The 27,841-nt window shown below is 41.9% G+C and overlaps 2 protein-coding genes across 2 annotated transcripts in view; one reads left to right on the forward strand and one right to left on the reverse strand.

The window, feature by feature from the left end:
• LOC135250930 (pyridoxal kinase-like) overlaps positions 1–4,276 on the reverse strand; it is a 29,230-nt gene extending 24,954 nt beyond the window's left edge. The window contains exons 1-2 of the mRNA XM_064327774.1: positions 3,931–4,276; positions 1,517–1,571 (exon numbers count right to left, since the gene is read on the reverse strand). Coding sequence (XP_064183844.1) covers positions 1,517–1,571; positions 3,931–4,020 — 145 coding nt within the window. The 5' untranslated portion in view covers positions 4,021–4,276. The remainder of the gene's footprint in view (positions 1–1,516; positions 1,572–3,930) is intronic.
• A 9,018-nt stretch (positions 4,277–13,294) lies between these two features.
• Positions 13,295–26,274, forward strand: tmprss3a (transmembrane serine protease 3a). The gene is made up of 13 exons (XM_064329821.1): positions 13,295–13,372; positions 14,799–15,063; positions 16,197–16,310; positions 17,642–17,758; positions 18,593–18,716; positions 19,282–19,410; positions 19,842–19,888; positions 21,079–21,244; positions 21,541–21,710; positions 22,138–22,233; positions 24,318–24,460; positions 24,877–25,029; positions 26,132–26,274. The coding sequence occupies exons 1-13, from the start codon at positions 13,295–13,297 to the stop codon at positions 26,174–26,176; spliced, it is 1,647 nt and encodes a 548-aa protein (XP_064185891.1). The 3' UTR covers positions 26,177–26,274.
• Positions 26,275–27,841: the final 1,567 nt, after the last annotated feature.

Raw genomic sequence — 27,841 nt, forward strand, 5'->3', positions numbered from 1 at the left:
CGCCGCTCAAGGGTATCGAGCTACAGCTCATTTTCCTTAAACCGCATTGTACCCTGTCCTTTTTGCTTTCTTTTTCTCTCAAATTTGAAAAGCCCGTTATTTGTGAGCCCGTCGCTGGTTCGCCAGTTGAGCTGCGCGGTGGTCGCAGAGGGGTCACGCTTCCTGCGCAGCAGGCACATGATCACTACAGAAGACAGGACAAACAGAGATAAACCCTCTCTGCCTGGGTGCCCCTGCGCTCAACTATGAACTTTCCAGCGGATCTGGAAGGTCCACGCATCACTACTATGATAGCAGACGTGGGCATTTGTTTGAATGCATGTATTTAACAATTCAAACATGCTGTTAACCTCTTACCTATACACATCTGTGCCACCTGCAAACTAAACTACCCAACATCTCCACCACCATGAATTGCAGCCAAGACTCAAGAGGAACCAAACTGCATTGTGTTGGCACACTCAGGACCTACTTCAAATTCACACAGCTGTGACATAATTGGTGCACACATGAGCATAAGGTTACATGACCTCTAATAAACCACAAGGAGAACATAATTCATGTTTGAATAAATGAATGAATTAATGAATTTATTTGACAATTTAAAACGAGATTTCATAAGACTGCAAAGCAGACAGAAATCCTTTTAAAATTGTTGAGGATAGAAACACAAGAAAGCCAGCAGGCTTATTTACCTGTGTGGTCCCTGTAGTTTCACTCTGTGACGCTCTTCACGTTCATGAAAAAAGGCTTACTGAACTGCATTATTAACTGCAAAAATACTGAAACTATATTCCTTTGTAACACTGAAAAATGTTAGATCTTTGATCTTGAATCTTGTAAATTTGAATTGTAACTATTTGAACTGATGCTCGGTATTATTTTTTCTCTTATTTCATCAAAATCTTTTGGTTTCACTGTACCTCGGCACCACAGAAAATGAGGGTCCCACCCTCAATGTGTCACAGGAATGTTAAATAAAGAATTGACTAAAGAATTGACGGTTATTGAAAAAATTGTGACCCCTCTTTCAGCTGCCAGAAAAATTGTTTATCCACTGAAAACAACCAAAACCACCAGCTGTACCACACTGCCGACTTCCTTTTACGGTTCCTCATGATGAACCGGCAGAACAGTGGCACGTATGAGGGCACGACCTCGACATGCACTAGTGCCGCCTCAAGCACAACCCTGAGCAATCTGATACATACAGAGCCAATCGCTGTCAGAGAGAGCTCAAAAAACGAGTCATCACTAAACGATAGTCATCATTACAGTGACATCATCAGAGTTCGCAGTCCGAACACTGAAGTAGCATCCTACCTCCCTTCGCCATTTATCATTTAACTGATCTGGGGTGAATACCGTTTGACGAGCTGAGGCTTCTGTTGCTTTCACCTATCCATGCTCTGGAAATCAGGCGACGGAAATAAGGATGCTACTTTATAGTATTTGGTAGCATCAGTCAAAATGTATAATGGATATGTACTGCAGAGACAGCCCTAGTCCCACCTACCCGTATGATTGGAGAACTGCACCGAATTGATGGAGTCCACCTCAAACCCCAGCACCTGTGTGAGAGAAGGACACGAAGGAGGAGAGGGTCAGAAAGCAGAGAGAGCACACGTCTGAGTAGACCGGCAGGGTCAAGCTGTTTACTGCTGTCCAGGGCAACCAAAGCAGTGTCACCAAAGGTGGCCATTTTCTCTGACCCAATTTATAGACAATTAATGATGAAGTGAGATAAATTTTATATTTCTTTATGGGGTTATTCAAAAAAGAAACTAAGCAATTCAGTTTGTGTTTATCAGAAAAAAGTAAGTCTGGCAGTAAGCATGGTTTCGCCTCCAAATAACCCCAAGTACTACTACCTTGAGCAAGGTACTTAACCAGCATTGCTTCAGTATATATCCAGCGGTATAAATGTAAATGCTAAGTAAAATGTTGTATAAGTCACTCTGGATAAAAGTGCCTGCTAAATTCCTGTAATGTAATGTAGTGCATTCTGCCATCAAATTTTTTGTTGCAAACTTTCTGCCTGGCAACACAGTACTCAAGCTTCGACTCCTGTTGCCTGTACTCATCTGGAACCCCCTTTCCCACTGTTCAAATGGAAACAGGCTTGCTCAACAATTTTGTTATTTGTTTTTTTGTTTTTGCAATTTAGATGACAAAACAGACACCTCAACCCACTGGCATTACTGGTGCTGGCAAAGTGACTACAGAGCTGCCACTATCAGCACCTGTGCCAAGACTGCAGGCAAAGGCCATGCAGTTGTCTCTGGTGAGTGGGCACTGAGAAATTACCACATCAATCAGCACTGGCTCTGGCTACTGCTAACCTAGTTACAGCAATGGGAGAATGAAGTTTCACCAAACCGAAAAGGGACAAAGCTGGTATATGCTACCTGTGATTCAAACCAATCATTGTGTAATACTGTGCAGAGCAAAAATGTTTGATTTGTTGAAACAAGCCAATGAGTTACAGTTCACAGTAACTCCACCTCAGTGTTCGTGAATCTTGTCTTTCATCACTAGTCCCAGCTCAAGAGTGGAAAGGAAATATCAGCTATCTTACACATTTTCAATAACTTCATAATTTATAACACCTGTAAACTGCTGGGTGGGGATTTAAACATAATCTAACCGATTTCAAATGCAGTTTTGGTTTCCAAACGAAATAGGGCAAGATGCCTCATTTTAAGCTTATGTAAATAAAAAGAGTACAAAATGCAGACCAGCTTGTTTGACTGACAGGTGACAGAATTAGTAGCGCTTCCATCAACAACAGTTCTTACGGGAGTCACAAACGAGCAGAATCTTCAATGTGTTCAGCCACCCCCAACACACACGCACGCACGCACACACACACTCCGGCTTGTGACGTCAGGTCTAGCAAATAATCAGCCATTTAGACAAGCATTCAGGCAGCATCCCAACCGGATTATTGCTCAAAACTAGCTACCCGCCTCCCTCTTTCTTATCTTCCAGTACTTCGGCTGCTGTGTGTGACAGTCAGAGCACATGATATCTAACGCAATTTGATATCTAAATCAAATAAATACAGCAGACATAAACTGCAATTACGCGCGCTTGCATACGCTTTTAAGCCAGACAACCTTCTTCCTGTCATTTTTGAAAATATCCTAACCTTGGCTGTATTATTAACACTGCTATTTTCAGCCATCTGCTTTGAGGCACTCATCGCCTATAAGTTAGACATACGCTATTTATGACGAAGATGAAAATGATGATGATGGTGATATTTGAAGTAGCTACAGTTAATTATTGTCTACTTCGAATGCTCGTCAGCCAAACTCGGCGAAAGATGCTCAGTCAAGTAACGGGTAGCTAGCGAGCTAATGAGCCGACAAGATGCAGCTTGATAAGCGGGTCTGCATTGCTCGCCTAGTCACACATACAAATGTAAATGCAGTGAGACCGTCACTCTCTAATTCAAGAGACAACCGGGGGTTAACTTTTTATATATAGCCAAATGACCAGCTATCCAGCTACCTGTTAGCTACTCGCCATCGCTGGCTAGCCAAAGGCAATCGTTTCCAATCACATGGTCTACTTGCTAACTACATCATGATGATAACGATTATCATCGCAGGCATACACCCCCACAGACAATCGCAATGACACGAAATACATTTTGGTTAGCTTACTAAAGTAATATACCAACACACTGCCCGTGACACATTGATATCAAATGTCAAACTATTAAGGATATTTTAATTTACACATGCATTACTATGTGATAGCTGAGACGATATTTTACCATGTGACCTTTAGCTTGCTAGCCAGTACCGACCGACACTCATACATGTTTGCAAAGATAATTTGCCGCTCCTGTAAATCTTGTTTAAAAAAAAGAAAAAGATTTATGCTTGGAAATGACATGCAACCCATAACGTATGTTCTTACCTGCAAAGGAAACGATGCCGATTTATTACCAACGTATCCCCTGACAACATGACTCTGAATTGATAATACTCTGCATTCCATTTCGTGCATATAGAGTTTTGTATTAGATCAGATCTACTACTAGCTAGCTTGGACGCTGGCGCGAGTGTAAGCGTGTGCTATATGTGTAGCTAGCTAGCTGCACAGACAGCAGCAATTCTGAGCTTTACAGTCTGGAAAGTAGCTAACCTGCGATGATAAAAATAGAAACGAGAGACAGGACTGAAGGACACGCAACATACGCATAGAAACACACATTGATAAGACAGACCGAAATTCTTCAGGCAATTCAAACAGACACCTAACCGCTCTTACGTCACGAGGGTTCACTACAGTGACATCGGTTCTGGCTCATTTTTTTCCTTTTTTATTTGACCTTATTCAGTATTTTGAAACTAGTGTATATAATTCTTGAATGGACATTTTGAAATTTGTTAGGCAATGATCACACACATACTCATACACACAATGTTCTGGTGAATTAATTTGAACTAGGCTACATACATTATGAATTTTCATTTTATTAGTTCTGAATATATCTCTTTTTCAGGTGAGACTGAAATTAATTGCCCACTGACTGATTGCTTTCTGCTCAACAAGCTTATCTATTAGCAGTGTACACGTTAAACAAGAGCACACGAGCCAAACAATACCAGGGAAACTACCTATTATATTGCAACTGATTACCAGTTTGTCCTGACCCATTTAAAAAAACGTATTAGCGTTTTCATTGCCGAAAGGGTTCATGAAACAAACAACCCAAAAAGCGATTCGAAATTGGTTGCAAAGGAGTTGTACAGAGGTAGGGTCTTTCCGGGAGATTGTCGCACTATGGGAAGTCTCTATCTAAAAATAAGCAGCGGCTGACTCAAAGGGGATGACTCTGACGTATTATGAATGAATGGAAGGCTCGTGACGTTTTCGATATTCGGCGGCAATGTGTCTCATCAAGACAGATTAAAAGTAGAGCAAATATAATAATAATCATCATTCGCATCGTTGATTTATTATCGATGTATTTATGCATCTTATTTCATGCAGAACAGTTAATATAGGTGATATACTGAACGTATGTCACAGAAGTAGAAAGATTGTAAGAGCAAAACGTAAAGAAAATGGCAGTAAAATAGTATTTGAAAGCAATATTGCTTCATACTTTGGTGAACTCATTGCTTAGAACGGTTACACAAAAGCCACATTCCCCAATATCACAATGTTAACTTTGTTAACATGTTACCAGCTCAGTAACCAGCTCAGTCTGATAAATGTCAATGATTTCAAATGAATGCTTAATATCACCTCTTCTCAAAGTGTAATAAAGGGCAAATTACATCACATGTTGTATTAAGGAACGCAGCTGGATATTTACTTCTGATATTGTGTAAGGTTGTAAATCCCAGATGGAGAAAGATGGTCTACTTAAGCAGAATAGCTTCCATAAAATATGTTGCTGACAACTGCAAAAATGTAGTCTGTGACGCTTCCACTGGTTTAGATCGAGCCATGAAAACTAGAAAAGGTTAAAAAAAAAAAAAAAGTTTGTTTGTGTTTACAGGCTGACTTTGAAAAAGTGTCCATCAAATAATAATGATAAGAAGAAATAAATAAAAATACAATAAAACAAACATACTACAGGCACGACCACCTACAATTGTGCCCTCTTTCCATTACCATCCTACAGCACAGACCTCAGACAGCTAGCATCCCATGTGATGAGAATTGGTATTATTCACTACTTTATTCAACAATGTGCACAGCAAAGCATTTAGTTTTAATAAATCGACTCTTGATAGAGTACATTTCATAACTATGTAACCTACTATGTTAAGAGTTAACACTGAACATTTTAATTGTATTTCTTTATTTTACGCCAGTGTGGATGGATATGAGGACGGAGTGCAGAGGTCAGATCTGTAGATTTGGAAGTTCTTCCCGTTAGCACCAGATGCTATGACTCATGCAGCCAGCATGCCAATTCGGGGCACTTTGAACCTGAACAGCCACATAACCTCACTTATATGTATTCTGTGGCTTTCTGTAGCCAGGTTTCTCTTAAAAAGCTTTCTTCTGAGAGACAGCTGTGCCGGTTTAAAAGAGAAAAGTCTTTTTAAAAAACCTGTGTTTGGTTGCCCACCACAGCGAGAGGTGAACAAGATGGCCACATTCAGAAACATTCAGCACATTACTTCAGAAACATGGTCCCTCCCTGCTGAAAATTCCAACTTAAACCAGTTTAAACTGGTTAAGCTGGTTTAAGCTGTATTTTCAACACTTTTAACTGGCCAACCAGCCGTTCACCAGCTGTTCTCCAGCTGACTAGCCTATATAGTCACCAACCTATATTGTCCACCAGTTAGACCACCAGCTTACTCAGGGCCGGCCCGACCCAATAAACAAAGTAAACATTTGTTTAGGGCCCCGCGATTGGTTCGGGGCCCCCTCCCTCCAAGATATATATAAATATATATATATTTAATAAATGATTGTGTTCCCTAAGACAATGGCTTTTTCATTAATCTAAATATATTTCAATTGGTGCCAAATCTTGCTGGCTGGGGCTTGGGGGGTTTTCAACCAAAATAAAGGGCTCCATATAGACTTTTTGTTTAGGGCCCCCTTTGACCAGTATTGTCCAGCTAGAGACCAGCTCTGACCAGTCACAGAACAAATATGACCAGCAAGAAGCGTCAAAAACACATCTGAAACCATCTTAAACCAGTTTAGAATCCCTGCTGGTTTTAGCTGGAATTTTCAGCAGGGCTGGGAGATAGGAAACGTAATATCCTTTTAAATGTGTTTTATGGGAGTGATCTGGCAATTATGGGTGTGATATATAGCCTACCGTTAATATTGACCTGGTGGGAGTAGTTGTAAGCAGACTTCACGATTTAACTACATTACTTGGCCTTTTGTGCTTTAACAGTTCATCAATACCTTAAATCGTTTAGCCTACTCAATTGTAGCTGGAAAAATTAGCCAAATTTCAAAAGGATGCACATTGTAATGTACTCAGCTAAATGGCTGCAAACCCATTTTTGTTGGCTGGCGATACAAATCAAGGCGATTCAAAAATTTTAAATGGTGAATAATTTGTGCACGGTGAACTTAACATAACTGATTATTCAATAATAGCCTGTCATTTTTATGTGGCAGAACGTACAGCAAGGCAGACCAGAATCTGTTCAACATTTGGTGAGTTAAATTAAACCATAAAGGAACGGAAGAACTCGGTCAATTTATTGTTCATCTCCAGCAGACTTTCCATCGTTGCTAGGTGATTGTTTTAACTGACAAGTCCCGGTTGCCATGTTTATGACGTCACGTTGGAGAGGTTAATGAGGCGAAACAGTTTGCCACTTTATCAGCTGCTGTCACTACGAAGCGTGCCATTCCAATCCATGCTGTCTTCTCTTGAGCGTGCAGGGGTACCATCATACAACTAAATACCCCAAACTGTATTGCACATTGCATCCGTGTAATGAATGCAAATTTCCTCCCATAATGTGTCGTACGTTCCATTTATGTTATGTCGCTATGCGTCGTGATGTAGCCTATCATTTCTAAACTGGTGGGGGCGAGCGCACTTTTTCTTGATGGTTTGTCTCTCGAAAAGTGCAGACGTCGTTCACTCATACAAACAGACAATAAGAAAACAGAAACAGAATAAAAGAAACAGAATAAGAAATCTAAATTGATCATATAAAACATTACTCAGCACTACATAACGACGCTGCATAATAATGCACATTACAGCTAATTAGCATCCGGAAAACCAGAATGTATCGATATATGATAGGCTGTCCTATTGTCCTTGTTGACCTTACGAGATGCGCTTTTATTTTTAGAACTGTCCATATAACGTAACATTGTACTTTTGTTTGTCGTTTTATTAACTATTTCACCGATTAACTATTTTATTAACTACTAAAAAGGCAAAGATGTAGCCTGAAATATGTCGATAATTTTGAGCGAAACGTTCCAGAATTGAAGGCTACATACTGTAGCCTACTTGGAAATCCGTTTAGTGCGGTAGCCTCGCGGTCGCAGTCACTCGCTATCCCGTGCTAAGGCAGATTGTCACTGTACAGATAAAACATGGTTTAGAACTCGATGAGGACTCGATGATTTGTTCTGCACCCAGCTGCTGAGTCACGGAATCCTCTTTATCTCCCCAGTCGTGACTGAGAACGGCAGAGGAAGAGGGTATTAAGAGAGAACGTGCACTCGGTCCACTGCACTACCTCGTCCCGGGAGTGAGTCACTGCGATCAGATGCCACAACTTAAGTGACTTGACTTCTCAGAAGAGCCCCTGCTTTCTAATGCCAGATTGCCCTTTGTTTTTAAAGAGGAAGTGACACACACTCCGTAGCCTATAAGCTTATTTAGCCCTTGATAAATATGCACAAAAAATTGTAAAAAAAAAAAAAAAACAGTTATTGACATAAGCTTTATGTTCCAACATGTGTAAAGTAGTGTGCTTGATTAATACTTCATATTAAATAAAATATTTCCACAAAAAAACAGGTGCCACAATTATTGGCACCCCTGGTTTAATGCTTTGTGAAACCCCCCTGTCAAAGATTACAGCCATGAGTTTTTTTCTATAATTTGTGATAAATTTAGAGAATACATTTGGAGGTATTTTTTTTACCATTGCTCCATGTAGAACTTTTCAGAATCATTGATATCTTTTGGTTTGCGCTTATGGACCCCCCCAGTTCAGTTCAGACCGCAGGTTTTTGATGGAATTTAAGTCTGGAGACTGAGATGGCCATTGGAAAACATGGATGTTGATTTCACTTAAGCATTTCTGTTTAGATTTTGATGTATGCTTGGAGTCATTGTCCTGCTGGACAATCTACCTATGACCAAGTCCTAGCTTCTTAGCAGAGACAGCCACATTTTCTGCCAGAATTTCCTGGTACTTTGTTGAATTCATTGTGCCATTGATCTGAAATAGTGCCCCGGGACCACTGCCAGCAAAACATCTCCAAAATATCAGTGACCCACCTCCATTTGACCGTAGGTATGAGGTGCTTCTCCTCTATGCATTGCTCTTTTGCCGCCAAACATGTCGATGATGTGTATGGGCAAAACGTTCAATTTAGGTCTCATCTGACAATAGCACTCTCTTCCAGTCATAATTCCAATAAGGTTTGGCAAGCACCAGATTCTTGGTTTTGTTTATTGTGCTCAGTAAGGGCTGTCTTTGTGCCACCCTTCCAAAGAGTTAGTTGGTATGGAGGTGCCATTTTATGTTTTTTTTTTAGACTTGTTGACCACAAGAAACAAACCAATCTTTGCAATTCTTAAACAGTGATCATTGGGCTATTAATGGCCTCCCTCACCATCTTCCTCACTGTCCGTGGGGACGCCATGCACTTGCTTCCTCTTCCTGGCATATTTGCAACCATTTCATATGTTTTACACATTTTTATTATTGCCCTTACAGTGCTAAGTGGTATGTTTAACCGTTTGTCTTTTTTTGTACCCATTACCAGACTTGTGACGGTAAAATACCATCGGTCACTTCTGAATTGACAGTTATGTGGCTTTTCCCATGCTGATGGATGACAAAGGGATTTTGTATGCTTGTTACCTCATTTTTATTCTCTAGTGAAACTGGAAGTGATGGAATGACACAATATAGTTCCTTTAGACTGAGATGAACTAAATTAAGTAAAATTGTATTGCCAATTTCATTTTGTTTGATTTTACTTACAGTAGTTGTTAGGGGTGCCAATAATTATGGCACCTATGGTTTTCAGAAAAAAATTAGATTACTTAATAAAAAAACATTGAAGCATGAGAGTAAATGTATTGAAATAAATGTATATAGTTTTCCCATATGTTTGAACATAACATATAGATTATTATCTGTGTCATTTATTATATGCAGCCTTTTTTCTTCATTTTTATTAAGGGTGCCAATAATTCTGGAGCCCACTGTATACCACACACTTACAAGACCCAGACTCTTGGGTAAAATACAGTACTATTTAAATTCTTTTCAAAGTTTTTGAAAACATTTTCCAAGAAAATATGTTCTTCCAAGCCAAAACCAATTTTTCACATTTATCTTTGGAAATATTCCAAAAACATTTTAGAAAATTTAATTTCAAATGAAAAAAATTCCATCTAACAGAAAGATTTATAATTAAATTGTACAGATAAATTCATTTCATTTAAGTGCTTAATGTACCAATTGAAGTAGTTACACAGTTGATTCACCTCACCTGGTTCTTGGGTCTAAACTGATTGCTGCTTTTTAGGTGAAAAAAAACAGCAGGCCCTGCATGTGCCTGAATTCTTCATCAGTTTTCTTTATTTCCTACTTATACATATTATAAGGAAATATTTAAGGGGAGTAGGAAAGGAAGAAACAAGATATTTGCATGCAAGAATTCAGACATCCTGAAAAGAAACTGCAGTATGTCCCAAGTAGGGGTGCATGACATGAAATTCTGGGCCAATATTGATAACCGCTTGTTTGTTCATGCTGAGCGATGTCGATAGCTGCCTATTTTACATTACATTAGCAGTAGTGCATGCAAACTGAAAACTTCCACATTCATGGATGAAGTAGATGAGCACAGACATGAACCCCTTATGTATAACTAATGTAGCTTGCTTAATTGATTATAAGGCAGAGCATAAGCATAGAACGCATAATCATGCGTATAAGTTAATAAGTTAATTTTAGAGAACACTGGTGAATTGATACACTTCAATTTAAAAGTAATTGTAAACAGTACGATTATCAAAAACTGTAATTCACATAATTGGATTCTGCTTCCTCGTTTCAACAAACAAATCTGTGTATGTGTGTGTTTGTTTGTCCGCACTGAAAAACCAGTGTTCTTTTCAATTTTCAACTTCTTTAGATTGCCTAAGACATACTTCAATCCTGGTGTTGACATCTATTGGTTGAACAGTGTCACTATGCCACAGAGAGTTAACAGCTTCTCTTGTATCATTAGATATTTTAATTCATTTTGTGGGTGGGGGTATCATTTTGTGGACAGATTTATGATCATGATTAGACAACCAATGATTTGAAAGCTGCTGTTCTGCTGTCTTACATGGCTCTACAAACGGTTGGCCAAAAGTACACTGAAATGTATGTTATTACAAAATGTAAAATACCTCTCATAAATTGTGTTTATAAATTACAATTAAAATGGTGGAGGTGTAGATTGCACCACAGGTGACACAGAAGTATGTTTTATTATATGGAGCACTTTGTATGTATGTATTTCATATTTGATTGTATGAAAAGTGCTATATAAATAAAGTTTGATTAAAGTATTAACCATACAAAAAGTGGTGAGAAACTATATTACTATAAAGGACATCTATGAAAATACTTACTTCAAATATATCTATAAATTTTATCCTTGATTCTACTCTGCCCTTTCTCATGACAGCAAGCTTAGCATTTACTTGAGCTGGAGAGATTAATGGCATGCACAAACCTGACACTCAGGAACGCACACACACATGCTCACACAGAGACACACACATACACAGACACATAGACACACACACACACACACATACAAATTATACATGAAAAGCATTGGTGAGCTCAGTAATCGTTAAGGATGGCCTTAATAGTTTATGACCGAAGAAGTCTCACCACGATGAAGAAAAACCCCCAAACACCCGTCACACAGATCAGAAACACTCTTCAGTCATGATATATCATCAGCCATGGCAGCCATGGATATGTCCTCAGAAGACTTCACAAGCAGAAACACAGAGGCTACACTGTAAGATGCAAAAACAGGATGACCAGGTTACAGTTTGCTAAGAAGTATCTAAAAGAACCGGCAAAGTTCTGGAAAAAGGTCTTGTGAATAGATGAGACGAAGATTTACTTCTATAAGAGTGATGGTAAGAGCAAAGTGTGGAGACCAAATGGAACTGTCCAAGATCCATAACTTCAGTGAAACATGTTGCTGGGGGTGTTACAGTTTGGGCAAGTATGGCTGCCACAGGTTTTGGTTCACTTGTCTTCATTGATGATGTAAACTGTACATACTGCTAAGGCAACTTTTCAAAGCCAAAAACTGGAAAATTCTTTACTGGCCAAGTAATTCACCCAAACTAAATGTTCCTTTCATATGCTGAAGAGAAAATTTATGGCAACTACCCCCAAAACAAGCAAGAGTTGAAGATGGCTGCAGTATAGGCGTTGCAGAGAATCATCAGAGAAGATACTCAGCACCTGGCAATGTCTGTGGGTCTCAAACTTTAAGCAGTTAACCACATGTGAATAGTTTGATTACAAATATTAAATTGTGGAGTACAGAGCCAAATCATGAGAAAAATAAGTATTTGTCTCAACAGTTATGGAGCTCACTCACAAGCGAAGCTTGGGGGGGGGGGGGGGGCAGCAACACCGGGGCCCCAGTAAGGGGTCCCCTAAATCCTTAGACTGTCACATATATTTTAATAATGATGAAATTAGTAGCCTATGTACTTCACAGATTTGCCAGCTATGTATCTAACAGATTTGCCCTAATCTAGCCTATATTGTGATTAATGTATGGTGTTCTAACAATTTTGGAACATATCCTGATTCTGCACTGTCATTGCGGAATCAACAGTAGCAGTACCTCCGCAAGGGGCCCCCCTCTCTGGGACGCAGATGATAAAATGTAGCAAATTGGTTGTTTAACAACCAGCACAATATACCTGTGTTATTTCAAAAATGAATTATTTGTTCGTAGGCTACATAGCCTACCTTCTGACTACAATAAACGTTGGGCTATTTAAAAGTTTTTTAGTAACGACTGCTAAAGCACCAGAAGCATGTGTTTCACTGTACACTGAAGAAAATCGGCCAGCACTCTTAAGGTGAAAATGTCCATTACAGTTATACATTCAGTTTAGAACTTCAGGAATCTGTGAAATCTTCATCTTCAACCCCCCACAACACCACCAGTGCCAAGCAACCCCATGTTGCTCTGTAACTCTAGGACAGGTGGCGGGAGGTGTGTGGTCACCTGATAGCCCCCTCAGAGTAGCACAGTTCCTCAGTGCTCAACTGCTCAGGTGTCTCTTTGTACTTGGGCAGAGACGCGACTGCCGGTCAGTCCCCGGGGTTCAACCAGAACATTCCGCAGCTTGTGTCCTGCCCTGCAGCTTCCTCTGTCCTCTCTCCTCTTCTCTCCCCAAACCCATCTCACCCGGCTCCTACTGCATATCCGAGGCCTTTCATTTTGCTCCCTCTTGTCTCCTCCCCCTCCTCGCTCTGATGGCTGACTTGGCTACTGTCCCTTAGCAATGAGGCTGAAATGAAGACCTGTGGACTAAGACATGGCCGAGCCGGGACCAAATCTTCCCCAGACGGACGAGGAGGCAGGGGTTGCTGCTGTTAGCACGTCAACCGAAGAGGTGCGTACACTGCATAATATCTCCCTGTTTCTACTCCCACCTTTGTGTTTGGATAGGCATTGGTAACTGCTCATCTTGGGTAGAACTTGTATTTCTGCCTCATTGAAAAGCAAATTGCCAGGAGTTGGCATGGGTGGTAGCCTACGCATGTACGCATACATGGCAAAACGATTAAAATGCTCTGCAATTTTACATCTCAACAAAAAGCGAACAAAATAAAATGAATGAAATGAAATGCCTAAAAATAGATACAATAATACTGTTGCGCATTTTTATCTTTTTGCTGTACATGCATACTTCTTCCACTTACATTAACTCTTGAATATAGCATTTTTTTACTTATCTATTTTATTTAAGCTCTATCTGTTTGACTATGATAGTTAGTATGTGTTAAGAAAAGCTTATAAAATGTTTGTACAATTTGATATTTAATTTCACTATCTTAAGCTGTCACGTGTATGTAGAGTACATTTTTATCAGTCTGTTCTGTTCTGATGCTTGTGTTCTGATGCATTTCACTTGCATTTGTGTCATTTGCCCTGGTGGCCTAGCATCTACCAAATTAAAATATTTAATCAAATGTAATTGAATTATAATAATTTGGCTGTTATGACAAAAACATAGAACATAAAGAAGCACATAAAGAATACTCTGCCCAGGTTTGCGCGCTCTGTGATTAGAATGACATAGAAACTCAAAAATATACAAGGGCCAACAAAACTCCATGCATCACACGTAAAGGTTATGGAGAGAAACTTAAAGCACAAAGCTCTCAACAACAAAATAAAAAAAGAGGACATTTAATTGGTTTTTTATTATATGTTTGCCATAAAACATGCTATTTTAAGAATAATTTAGAAATTAATTTGAGATAAATTTCACACTGGTCACAAGTCACATTTTTATTTTATTATTTTTCACACAGGAGTTATTAATGCTGGTTAATAATATGTAGAAAAGCTTATTACAGCTCACAGGAGAACCAGAGACCCTTTCCGTTCCAAGCCCAGGTTCAACACAATAATGAATTCTCTGCAGACAACATGCAACATGACGTTCTTACTGTAGATGGGCTGAATAGCTTGTTCTCCACAACATGAATTGTTATTTTGTTATGTTGAGGGTCAAAAAACAGTGAAACACTGAACATCCTGGGCCCTCATTTCTAAACATTGCGTCAAAAGAATTATTAAATTATTTCTTAAAAATTAAATGTATTGTGTTCTTATGAACTAAACAAAACTGTAATTTATAAAACATGCACATGCACGTCATACACATACTAGGAAGTAATAAATCTTACGGATTAAAGACGGATTGTTCTTTACTTCCATGATTATGCACAGTGTAGCTATAGGCCCCAATGAACAATACCTGGAGTGATCCATCAACACTGCCTCTCCTGCTTCTGCTCCTCCCTCCACAGGAGGCTGTAAAGGAGGAACCAGACCCCTCCCGGATTGAGGTGGTGTCAGTGACTGACGAGGATCTACCGGCTGTCGAGACTCCAAACACAATTAATGTTAGCCCTCTCGCCAGTCCTGATGGGACGCTGCCCCTAGAAGGCACAGCCGCTGACCCCGAGAACCCTCCTCTTGACGCCGAATCCCAGAATCCTCCAACAGACCCCCCCGCCCCTGCACCACCCAGCCCAGGCATGCCCGTTACCAAGGTGCAGCCTTTCCTAAATGGTATGGAGACCACACCCATCTGAGAACACTTAGAGCTTAGAGCAACTGTCCCCAAGCCTTGCCCCAGCTCGGGGACTGTGTAATCTTTGGGACCACAGCAGCTATCAGCAAAACTAAATCGTTTACCTTGACTTTTGTTTCTTAAATAGCTTTTACACAGCACTTAACAGATCAATCAGTCAATAACACAGCTCATTTCCCCTGGGTTCTTGGTTAATAAATTAGTCATTGACTTTAAGGTAAAAACAAAAACCACCAGATGTGGCCCTCCATGACCAGAGTTGGGGCCCCTGGCTTAGACACTGAAACCCTGGAAACCAGGGTCTTGATCAGAGTGCCCCATCTTTTCCATGGAGGCCCTAAGAGGATGCAGGTTTTTAATTCCAACCCAGCACTAAAACACCTCATTCAGAAAGGCAAATTTTTGACTGAAGACTATGACCAATTGATTATATGATTCAGGCATTATAGTGCTGAACTAGAACAAAAGCTTGGACCAACACCGGTCATTCTCAGTTGAGATGGGACATCCTGAACTAAAGTATCACCCTGTGGAGTGCATGGCTGATTTAATGGTGTCCAAAATAATTGGCTTTCCCTGTCCAAAAAAAATGGAATAACTTGTCCAAAAAGGCAGCTATTGCCATGTTTCAGACAAATACTGCATGTCCATACATCTTACAGTGAGACGTTTTCGAAGACTAACAGATTGAGAAACAAACAGTCAGACAGCCTTAAATGGGTGACAAATTAGCCTCCACTCCAAATCCTGTGTTAGAGGTAATTGTGTACATATAACGATACAGACTCTAAATAATTAATTGTATTAGGTTTCCTTAGTTTTAACAATATAGTGATGCGCCTGTTTCAGATAGATTATTGTATTGCGGCACTTAGCAACCAACAAAGGCTGGCTTTAAGGTTTTTGAAAGATAAAAGGGAGAGCATTTGCAACGATGACAACGGAGGTTGGATTAAATTGCTTCTCTAGAAAAGTAACTATCAGGCACTCCTTGTTTGACAGATAGGAATTGCTAGAAGCGTGTACTCCATCAGTCCTCCGTCCAAAAGTTTATTTTTAACTCTCTTTCTCTCTCTCTCACACACGCGCACACATCCATCTGTGATGCAAGATGACCTGGCGGAGAAGACGCTGCGCGGCCGCATTCTCGCTCGCCGGATGGAGCTCCTCGTCGGCGCGTGCGTGCTGGTCGTGCTCTGCCTCGCTATTGGTATAGGAGTTGGAGGTGAGCGCAAGAGGCCTATGCATTTGTAATGAACCATTATAGCAGTGAACGGTCTTGGGGCCTTGTGAATATTTTATGTCCGATATCCAGTTATATATGGGGAGAGGCTGGTTTCCGAAGTTTGCAGAGGATATTTGGGGAACTCGGGTTGCATGCCGTGCTCGGAACAAACGGCGAGTCAATTTACCATTCGGATTTGATTAAACTGCTGGTGACTGATATGCTGGGAAGGCAATGAGGTCAGCTGATTTCCTATGAACATGGCTTATGCAATGGTCAGTTGGAGAAATAGGAGTCTGCAATGGGAGATGGTGTGTGTGCGCGCGCGCGTGTTTGTGTGTGCGTGTGCATGTGCGAATGCGTGTGTGTTTGTGTGTATACCTGTGTGTGTGAAGCAGTGGTGGGGAACTTTGACTTGTTCTGTAGGTTGGCTGTGCTGCTGAATTTTACTCAAGGGGTCGTACTACAGTATTTTTTTCCCACATACATGTAAGCCACCTTGTCATATAAATGCATTATATAGATTTATATTATGACAGTGCAATTAGCTCCACCAATTACTGCAATAAAATATACACTATTTGTGTGCTAATTAGGCTTCTATAATGTTTCATTTTTATTTCAAACATCATTGGGGTGCATACAGATGGCTTGTAGAGTGCTATTAGATTGCACGTAAGTGCTCGAGTGCAGTGATGGGCAAATTAATTGCTAGATCGTCAAAACCAAGATTTTGATTAGTTTTTAGCTGCTGGGACCTCTGACTTTAGCTCACCCTTTCTCCTATCTCATTCTGCTGTGTGCACGATGAAGGCATTGGTTCGGAACCTGTACCGCATTACGCACCCCCACCTGTATCCCACGCGTGGACTGAACAACGCTGGGTCGCAAGAATTGCCTCTTTGTGCTCTTGAGCATTTTGGACACGTAATGTTGCGTCACAGACGCTAGGAATGAATGGAGCTTGTCAGCCCATCAGCGCTTTGAACCTTTAAATCACTCAATTTTTAGAGCATTCAAACCTCACCCTTAAAATGGACTGGAGTACCATCGATTTAGAATGAAACGATTTAAGTGCAACGTCGTGACAAAGTACCATTTTTCTCACAGAAGCAAAAAGCTGTAAGTAACGATGTTGAACGTCACCTGGTGTGACGTTCCCTCTTGGCTGGGGTTTACGTTTCCCACCTCTCTCTTGGGCTGGTGCTGGACGTTTCCCACCTCTCTCTTGGGCTGGTGCTGGACGTTTCCCACCTCTCTCTTGGGCTGGTGCTGGACGTTTCCCACCTCTCTCTTGGGCTGGTGTTGGACGTGCTCCTCTCTCTCCACAGTGGGCCTCAGCTGCTCAGGGAAGTTCCGCTGTGGGTCATCGTCCCGCTGCATCAGCAGCTCTGCGCAGTGCGACGGCGTCATCGACTGCGAGCACGGGGAGGACGAGCTGCGCTGTGGTGAGTCACGTGGCTCTTCCCTGTCCCTGTCACAGCACAGTTAACACAGAGCATCTGCAACTTGATGACCGGGGAAGCTGTTTTTCCCACTGCACAGTAATGACTCTCTCAACATCTCTATGCAGCGCTATGCGGTCATGATTCTCTGGACCTTGTTCTGTCCTGCTGCGTCATTATGAACATCCAAACCTCTCTGCCTTACTACACTAAACTTTTCTCTGACTCACTATGTTGTCATGACACTAAAATGCTCTCTGTTCTACTGTGCAGAACTTAAAACATAAACATACAAAACACTACTGTGCAATCTCCATGCTGAAAGGTAGCAAATCCATAGTAACTTCAGAAAACAGTTTTTATACCTTTTTCTAAAATTCATAGCTATTATGGGTCATAGATATGAGGGCATTGGATGAGGATGATCGCCCTTGATGGCATGAATAAAAAAGGTGACACTCATTAGGCATGGCAGACTTAGTCATTCACAACAGTTGTGGGGCTGTGAACTGGGGCTTGTACACACAGTCCCTGACTACTCCCAGTATTTGTGCAGTCACTGTCTGCTTCGTTACATTCTCACCAGACCAACCGCTGCTTCCTTACACTGAATGAGTGCTCTGTTCCATTCTCTCTGTGACTAACTGCTACAGTACTACGCTGACTAAATGCTACATTCTCAAATATGCTATTTCATTATTATACTGACTGACTACTCACCTCCAAGGTTCACACATTGACTGGATGCCCACAACTTTCACTTTCAATATGCATCATCTTCACAGGCAGCTCCGACTTATCCATCTGTCTTTCCTGCCTTGTCTGTCTGTCCTTCAGTGCGCCTGAGCGGTAAGAGCTCAGTGCTCCAGGTGCTGATCGGTGGGGTGTGGAGGACTGTCTGTTCTGAGGACGGGAGCCCCACCCTGGGCCTCTCTGCCTGCAAGCAGCTGGGCTACTCCAGGTACCAGGATGCTTATCCAGCCATATACCACTCAATCCCCTGTAATACACCACTCCAGACCCCATGATACACCTCTCCCTACCTTATCATCTTACATCACTCTAAACCATATATCACTCCATACCCTGTGATATATACCACTCTATACCCTGCAGTATGTCACTTCACATTACACTTGTTCCAGTCTGGCAGCAGATGCAGTATGTGATCTTCATTAAACACAGCTTATCAGCAAATTTATAATCTACTGCGCACAAACACTGTTCTATAACCCTGGATATGATGGTGCCATTATTTTCACTCTCAACTACTTCAGGGTTGAGAAAATTAGGCTTGTACACCCGCAAATTAAGTCAGGATTTACCCTTGTAGAAATTTCAGCAACTTGGTGGCTATATCATCTCAAGAGATAAATGTCAGCTATTGGAGACTGTGCTAGTCACAGCTGTCACAACTGCCACCTGTTCCATTAGCTATCAGGATGCATGTTATGGCTATCTCCTTACTGTGTTGAGGGTGAGCTAGAGCAAGTGTTGCTACTATCTCCTCCCCCCATTTCTCACAGTTATGTGGAATCCAGTTCCCTCCCCCTTTCCTCCATTGAAGAGGACTTCCAGGACCACCTGGTGTCAATCAACCTGAGTCAGCCTGCCTCCCAACAGCCTGTCAAGATCCACAACTCCACCAACGTCAGGTTGGGCCTACAGTGTGTATGAGAGAGTTTGTCCGTGTGTGTGTGTGCATGCGTATGTTTGAGAGAGCATGTATGTGTGTATGCATGTGTGTGTAAATGTGTGTATATGTGTGGGGAACAGGGCCGTATCTGTACTGCATTGTGCGCCACAGTTTGAGTAGGTTGGTGGGTTTCAGCGTTCTTCCTTGTTTGTCTTTAATAGCCCCTGTTTAATGTTGGAAGATCAGCTCACGCACAAAACCACACAGCACAGACACTCTGCCCGCTTCTGAGCATTTTCAGCATTGAGAATGTCTCACACAAACAGTCTGGATGTATGTGATAGATGTAGCGTATGTGTGTTTTTGCTATGTTTCCATTCACACATTCTATTAATGTTTGCAGTATCGTGTTTAATTCTGATATTCTTCTCTGTCTCACTGTTTCCACAGTAGGAATCAGTGCAATTCGGGGAAAGTGACTTCTCTCAAGTGCGTGGGTGAGTTAGGGAGACGGGAAACTGGGGTGTGCAGAGAACGCATCAAAAACAACCACCCAACCGCTCATCAGAACTGTCCAAACCCGGAGGAGATGTGGCATTTCAGCTTAAAGCGGCTCTAATTGTACATTTGAGGGTGGGTGTTTGATGAGCAGTGTGTGTGGGGGCTAGCGTGACTTTGGATTTCCTCAATGCCTTTCATTCAAGTGTGAGTAGATGACAGAGGGTTTCTGCAGATGTCAGTTTTTTTCCTGCTGACAATGGGGAATGTAGTTTGCTCTATCAGAGACAGAGAGGAGCAATACTCTCATTTGGCTGTGCTGCGTTCCTGGTTCCAGGTGCTTTGATGCCTGTGACTGGTTTTTCTGGACACAAGCATGCTCCAGAATTTACCACGTGGCTGTGTGTGTGTGTCTCTGTCCCTGTATCACACAATGTGTGTGTATGTGTACAATACCCTCCAAAATTATTTCCTTGATAGCAATTAATAAAAGACTAAAATAAATACAAGAACTGATCTGTGTTTCAGTTCTCAAACATATCTTACTTTTTTAATTTATTCATGTTATCAATCAGAATAACACTTCTAAAATTGACAAGTGTCATACCCCAATTTTCAGTATTTTGTGAACCCCCTGCTTGCAGGATATGGATAACACTGCTGAGTCATCTTCTGTAGTGTTTATGGGATTGATGAGTCTGGAGACTGAGATGGCTATTGCAAAGCAGTAATTTTGTGGTCAGTTAACTATTTTTTGGTATTCTTGGGGGCATTGGCTTGCTGATAGATCCATTTGAAGCCACGGGCAGACGGAACCAGCTTCCAATGCCGCTTAGTTCCACATGCTTATTTTTGTTGATTTTTCTTAATGGAGGCCGTTTTCTGGCAACCCTGCCAAACAGCTTATTGGCATGATGGTGTCTCACGGTAGATTTTCAGACTTTGTGTCCTCAAGATGCAACCAGTCCCAAATCATCTGTCCTCATTGCACATGGGGGCAAGACACACTTGCTTCCTCTCCCAGTCGGGATTAACTGTTCCAGTGGTTTTTAGCTTAATTGTTGGCCTAATTGCAAAATCTTTAGTTCTTTCCTCAGCTCTGTCAGTGGTGTGCATAATTTTGCGTACATGAGTGTGTGTGTATGTGCGCATGTATGTGCCTGAGCGTGCCCCTCTGTGTGCGCTGCAGAGTGCGGCTCCAGGCCTCAGTTCCGCACGCGCATTGTGGGGGGAAACCTGTCGAGGGAGGGGCAGTTCCCCTGGCAGGTCAGTCTGCACTTCCAGAGAGAGCACTTGTGTGGAGGGTCCATTGTAGCCCGGCGCTGGATCCTGACTGCTGCCCACTGCGTGTATGGGTAAGTCCCACAAACTGAAAATACGCAGACACATGCCCTCACATGCACAGACACATGCACACACACAGTCACACTTATGTGCTATTTATCTGTGTTAGTGGTTCCCAAACATGTCCTGAGGTACCCCCAACCAGATCCAGGCATTCGATATGTTTCATCTCAAGCACACCTGATTCAACTAATCAAGGGCTTAGTTGTATCAGGTGTGCTTGAGATGGGACACATAAAATATCTGGCTCAGGGCACCCCAGGAGAAGTTTGGGAATCACTGATCTATGGTATGCCTCCCTCCCCAGGTTTGCATCCCCATCGTTGTGGGCGGTGCATGTAGGATTGATAGAGCAGCCGGTAAATGGAGCCAGTTCTCTCGCTGTGGAGAAGATCTTCTACCATGCCCGCTACAGGCCCAAGGCCCTTGACTATGACATAGCCCTCATGAAGCTGGCCAAGCCACTCAACTTCAATGGTAACCCTCACCCTTCATACCTTGTCCACCCCCCCCTTCCTGCATTCCTCTCCCTATACCCTGGTACAGGCCTCCCTGATCTATACTCTTCATGTTTCTCTGGCTTTCACTCTGCTGTGTGTAGCATCATCTGTGGCTGTCACTGTGCTAAGCCTTTCAAGAGAACACAATAGCATCAAATTAGGGTGAAGTTCCCCTTTTATCATTAGTGTGTCTAGTAATGTTGCGAGTCAACAGCACAGCCTGTTACCATTGCTGGTAGATACATAGCAAGTTAACATTACTGATGCTGGGCAAACAGTAGCCAACTCTGGCCACCAGCCCATAGAAGGGCTGAGATCAGGGAAATCATTTCCTGGTGAATTTCTCCCTCTCCCAGGTGTTGCTGGGAAACAGAGTTCTCTGACTGCTGGAATCTTTTCCTCAGGGTACGTGCAGCCCATCTGTCTCCCTAACTTCGGGGAGCAGTTTGAGGATGGGAAGATGTGTTGGATCTCTGGATGGGGGGCTACGATGGATGGGGGTGAGTCTTTGAATATGGATGGGTTGATTTAGGGCAGTGGTCTGCAGACTGTTCTGGGGCCTCCCTGTAGGTATGGGTTTTTGTTACATCCAATCTGTTGATAAATGAATGTAGTTGAAAAGAATTTAAAACAGTGTAGGCGGGGCTTACTGACATTTTATTTGTCTTTGAATTCATTGTATTTTTCCTCATTTGGTTTCATATCACTGACTGTGTGTCCGCACTTCCAGCAATTAGGGCCCCACTGGTTTCATCTTTAAATCCATATTTCAACCAATTAAAAAACAGAATCCCTTTTTAAAGGAGCCATTTGCCGTGTAGCATATTACCATAAGTGAAAGCGTTTGATGATCTGACTAATAAAACGTACTGAGATGTGAATATGGTCCATATGGTCTTCATGGCCTCCAAAGCTATTCCCAGCACAATTTGTTCAAAGTGAGAAAGTTGAACAGGACTGTTTCCCTTTTCTTTGCAATCAACTCCCACATATATTACGCATACTGTATATCTGTATGTTTATTTAAATTTATTTTTTAAACTTTTGGAGGGGGGGGGGGTGTCAAAAGGATACATCAGCAATTGCTGTAACACTGGAGACAGAACAATAAAAATAATGTTGATTTACCTAATTCATGCAAAGCTCTGCAAAGTGTCTGTAATGCATTTGGGTGGCGTGATAAATTGTGGGTTGGGACCCACTGGTGGGTGGAGAAGCTGTGGTGGGTTGTGAGATGACACATGGAAAATATTTGTGTTAGTGTAATCAATATTCTTATTTTATTTATCTTTTTATGTAGCACCTCTCAAGCAAAAAAGCACAAGGTGCAAACAATCAGTAAAACATCAAAAATAAAACATGAAAAGTTGAGGCAATATATAGATAATAAAAGGAATTTCAGTATACAGATAGTAACAAAGGAAACCAAAAAGAAAACAAATTAAAAGTCATTAAAAGCTAATCCATAAAAAAGTGTCTTCAGAAACTAAATTAAAAGACATTAAAAACTAATCTATAAAAATGTGTCTTCGGTGCGGTCTTAAAAGATTACACTGACTCAGCAGTTCTGTCCACAGGGAGATTGTTCCAGAGCCTAGGGGCTGTAACTGAAAAAGCATGATCTCCCTTCGTCTTCAGCCTAGAATCTGGAACAGCCAACAAAGATTTGTCTGATGAGGCAAAAAGTATTGAGGTGATAAACAAAGTTTGTAAGTGATTAATTAAACCATGAATACAATTGGCAACCAGTGCAAGTAAACTAAAATTGGGGTAATATGTGATCTTTGATTTTTTCTTGTTAGCAGCCTAGTCACTGTATTTTGGCTTAAGAGGTATATAAGGAATTACAGTATACAAATGTGATGGTACAAAAGCATGTATAATTTTCTCTGTATCCTCAAATCATAAGATTGATGTCATTTGAATATATTTCTTAATTGGTTGAAACACGTCTTTACTAACTTGTTATAAGAGGATCAAGATTGAGATCACACCAAGATTTCCGGAAAGATTTCACATTACAGGAAAGAGAACTAGGTTTAACTTCATTTTTTAATGTTTTGAACCTAGAATGAAAACTTTTTTCAAAAAGTTTTATCAGCGTTGAGCTGGAGGAAGTTTTGAAGCATCCAGCACCAAACAACAGTCAAACAGTTCTGCAAAACGGTCAATTTGCTTAATTCATTCGGTTTGACTGATAGGTATAACAGACTATCATCAGCATAAACATGATAGGATATGCTATGCTTACAAATAATTGGGCTACGTGGAACATTATAGATTGACATTCATAACAGTCAAATTTAACACTGCACTTTCCATCGTGCCAGCAGTTAGTTTGACATTTCCACTTACGTTTAAAACATTTCCAATTCCAGCACTGATGTTCTCCACTTTGGGTTGTCTGGGTAAGAGGGCCTGCTGATTGATTGTAAAGCAGTGTAATGCAATCTCAGGCTAAACGCTAAACGGTTGCAGAGTACATGCTCGCTCATTAGGGGGATCAGAGACCTGGTGCGTTGGGGTTTTCCTGCTCTGACTGCAGGGACTTCTCTCTCCCCTGGCGTTTCCTCTGCTGGTGCAGGTGAAGCCACCGTGTCCCTCCTCTCCGCCCGCGTCCCGCTGCTCTCCACCCAGGCCTGCAGCCAGCCGGGCGTGTACCAGGGCTTCATCACGCCCTGGATGATCTGCGCTGGCTACCTGGAGGGTGGCACAGACTCCTGCCAGGTATGGGTGTGGTGGGCGTGAGGTATGTGGTAAACTTGGGGTCCTTCCAATGCGTCACTCTAGGGGTCTCGCATTTAAGTGGCCATTGGTTGGCTAAAGAGTCCACACTCATTATGCCAATACCTCCACGGACACCCCGGCCTCCAAGAGAATCCTGTGTACACTGCCTGCACCATAGTGTTCATGTTTTATATACTTTTAGTATCTGTACCTTGGTGTATGTGTATGTGGTGTATGTCATTACTTGTAGGATTAGTGGTTATGTGAATGCTGTTATTACCTGTAGTGCCATAATGTATGTAAATGCTGTTTACCTGTAGTGCCATGATGTATGTGAATGTTTTTTTTTACCTGTAGCGTCATGTGTATATGAATCTGTACCAAGTGGTTGTGAGTTTTAATTGCTGGTTGTACAGGGGGACAGCGGGGGGCCTTTGGCCTGTGAGGACTCATCGGTGTGGAAGCTGGTGGGGGCCACAAGCTGGGGTCAGGGCTGTGCGGAGAGGAACAAGCCGGGAGTCTACACACGCATCACCCAGTCTCTGGACTGGATCCACGAACAAATGGAGGTGAGAATGTGTGTGCATGTGTATGTGAGTGCGTGAGTGTGTGTGTGTATGTGTGTATGTGGTGGCGGTGGAGGACGCAAACCCGGTATATGACCGGTGTTCTACCTGTGAACTTGCCTTAGAATGTTTTGTCCAGTGACAGGCTCAGGAGAGGAGAGGGGGAGAAAGAGAGAGAGGCTGTGAAGGAGAATAGTTTGTGACAGGCTGAAGAAGGAGTATGAAGTTTCAGATGTGGGAAGGAGGAGGCAGTCTGCAGTGACCATAAATACTCTGAACTACCCCTTAGGTAGATGGGAGAGAGAGATAAAGAGTGAATGAAAGGGAGAGAGGCTTAAGGAAGCGTTTCAGGAGGTACTGAAGGGAGCTGATGGTGGGCAGCTGTTTGGGGGAATTGAACACGACACCTCGCCCTCCCTCTCCCTTTCCCAGCTGTCTCCCTGTCCACTGGTGCAATGACCTATGACTGACAGCTGGGTCTCATTCTCTCCTCTCCCCCTCCTCCAATCACATAGAGCCAAGTGGCAGCAGTCAAGCAGTGACGCGCTGCTGACCTCTAGTGGTCCTTATGTTGTCTAACAACAGTCGCCTCCTGATTCTGTTATTCTTGCTGATACGAGGAGAACTGGGCAGAAATAGGTGAGAAAAATTTGTGCACCCATGATGATGTTTCATTTATAAATAATAAAACCGCAGTTCCTACAAAATAAAAATACAAAAACACAAACTTCAAATCCAATAATTCTTAGCATATTTAATGTGATTCCATTGAGTTTCTAAGCTGACCAGGCACAGCCACAAGTATCTGCATCCACTCAAACAAAAAAACTTCTATTGTGTTTGAGCTCCTGTCTTTGCTTCAGTAATATTTATTATAATAATTAATTCTGAGTAATTCTGATTCTTGGAAAACAAACTCCCAAGGGTTACCTTTCAGAAGTGGATTATGCCTGTGGTCAGAGGTTCAAGAACAGTTTTGGGTGTTAAAAAAATGCAGAGAGAAGGGGTTAAACATTTCCGTCCTCTAAATTTTTGTTTGTCTACCTGTTGTTGGAAGAATAGCACACAATGCAAATCTTCTAAAAAAATGTTTTCTATTTTTCAGAGAGAAGAGACACAGAACCCCTCCACAGTCAGCACAGACAGCTGAACAAACCTGTACATATATTTATTTTTTTACTGAACTTTTTTCTTTTATGTATTTAACCGTGTCATTTTATCATGATTGCATTTGTAAATACACATTGTTGGCAGCGCTGATTTCTGTGAACTCGGATCGTTCTGTTAAGCTTGTGCACCATGGGAGCCTGGACAGTGCCCTGCACAGATCTATCCAACTGATCCGTCCAGCATTAACCCAGAAATGATCCACACGCTATCATCAGTGCATTCAACACCGATCTCTCTGACAGTCTGTGACCGTAATTTAGAAGGCCTATTGTTTTGAGTGCTCTAATTTTTCTGTTCACTTACATACATACATGCACAATGGTATACGTCAGGCCGTCTCATTTTTGCCACGTTCTACATTTTCTGAGAACACAGGACGCGTGTACACTCTCCTCAAAAGCGCATTGACTGCCGCCGCTGACTTTTACTCTGCGATCAAACGTAATCGCTTCTGTGTGATGAGATCAGGGCTGCATCCCCCAGTGGTCTTTCCCAGACTCCCCGCTTTCTAGTTGCACCGCCCTGCATCCGATGATTTACTCCCACACTGGCTGCTGACAGATCTCCTCCTCTCCAGGCTCATTTCATTTCATGTATTTGTTCATTTAACCAGCCTCTTGAGATCTGTGTTGATTTTGCAAGGGCACGGAAACACGCAATATGAAACTGTAGTTCAAATGTTAATTAACATGTACAATGTACGCTAACACATAGAAACAGTCACGGCTGAGTAAGAACCCGGTAGAACAGCGAGGCGTGTGGCTCAGTCCATTGGGAAGGCATCTCTCAAGCCTTTGGTGATTCCCCCGTGTGGGAGGGGTCCAGTACAACCATGGTCTCTTCTCAATTTACTGCACTTTCTGCTTTCTGTCCCTGAATGAGGCAAAATATACAAAAGGAGGACAGGCTGTTCTGCTCTCTTTTAAAAAAAAAAAGAAACTGGAAGAACTCCAACGGGTACATGAGTTATTCTAGCTTCCATGTCAATGGAAAAATTTAACAGAAAATCCAGTTTCCCGTTTCTCTTATCTTGTACTGCTTGGCTCGTTTTGTGCATTGGACAAGACGTAGAGGAGGCTAGGGATTCCCAACTAGGGAACGAGGAAACCAAAAACAAAACAAGGAAACAAGGAAAGACTACTGGGAAGTTCTGCCACCTTCACACCTTCCCTACCTGGGTGACACAACTAATTACACACCACGCTGTGGCCCAGCCAATCACACATGGCCCTGACGCCGTGTGTGGGTGTGACCATGGCAGGTCTACCAGGACAGGGCTCACGGAAGCGCCAAGGAGTTCAGGTTTAACTTATAATCTGGAGGTCCCCCCAAACCAAATATTCGGGCTTGAGTCCACCCAGATGAACATAAAGGTCTTATTTTTTTCCTGAGGTCTCATTTTGTGTATGTGAAACAGACAGACAGCAGAGGTCAAGATCTAAAACAGTTGGAAGCACAGCATGACATTTTATAGTGAATATATAGACAGACTGTTGGCCAATAGGATGAAATCTCCTTCATAGTTTTAATTTAAATGCTAAAAATTTTTTTTTTACAGCTTCTGACTTTAAGATAAATCATTAAAGAAGCAGGATCACAGTATCGATCCATGTCCTGTGTGCGTGACCACATGTGATACATGTGG

This window comes from Anguilla rostrata, chromosome 3, assembly GCF_018555375.3.
Source record: "Anguilla rostrata isolate EN2019 chromosome 3, ASM1855537v3, whole genome shotgun sequence".
Classification (NCBI taxonomy): domain Eukaryota; kingdom Metazoa; phylum Chordata; class Actinopteri; order Anguilliformes; family Anguillidae; genus Anguilla; species Anguilla rostrata.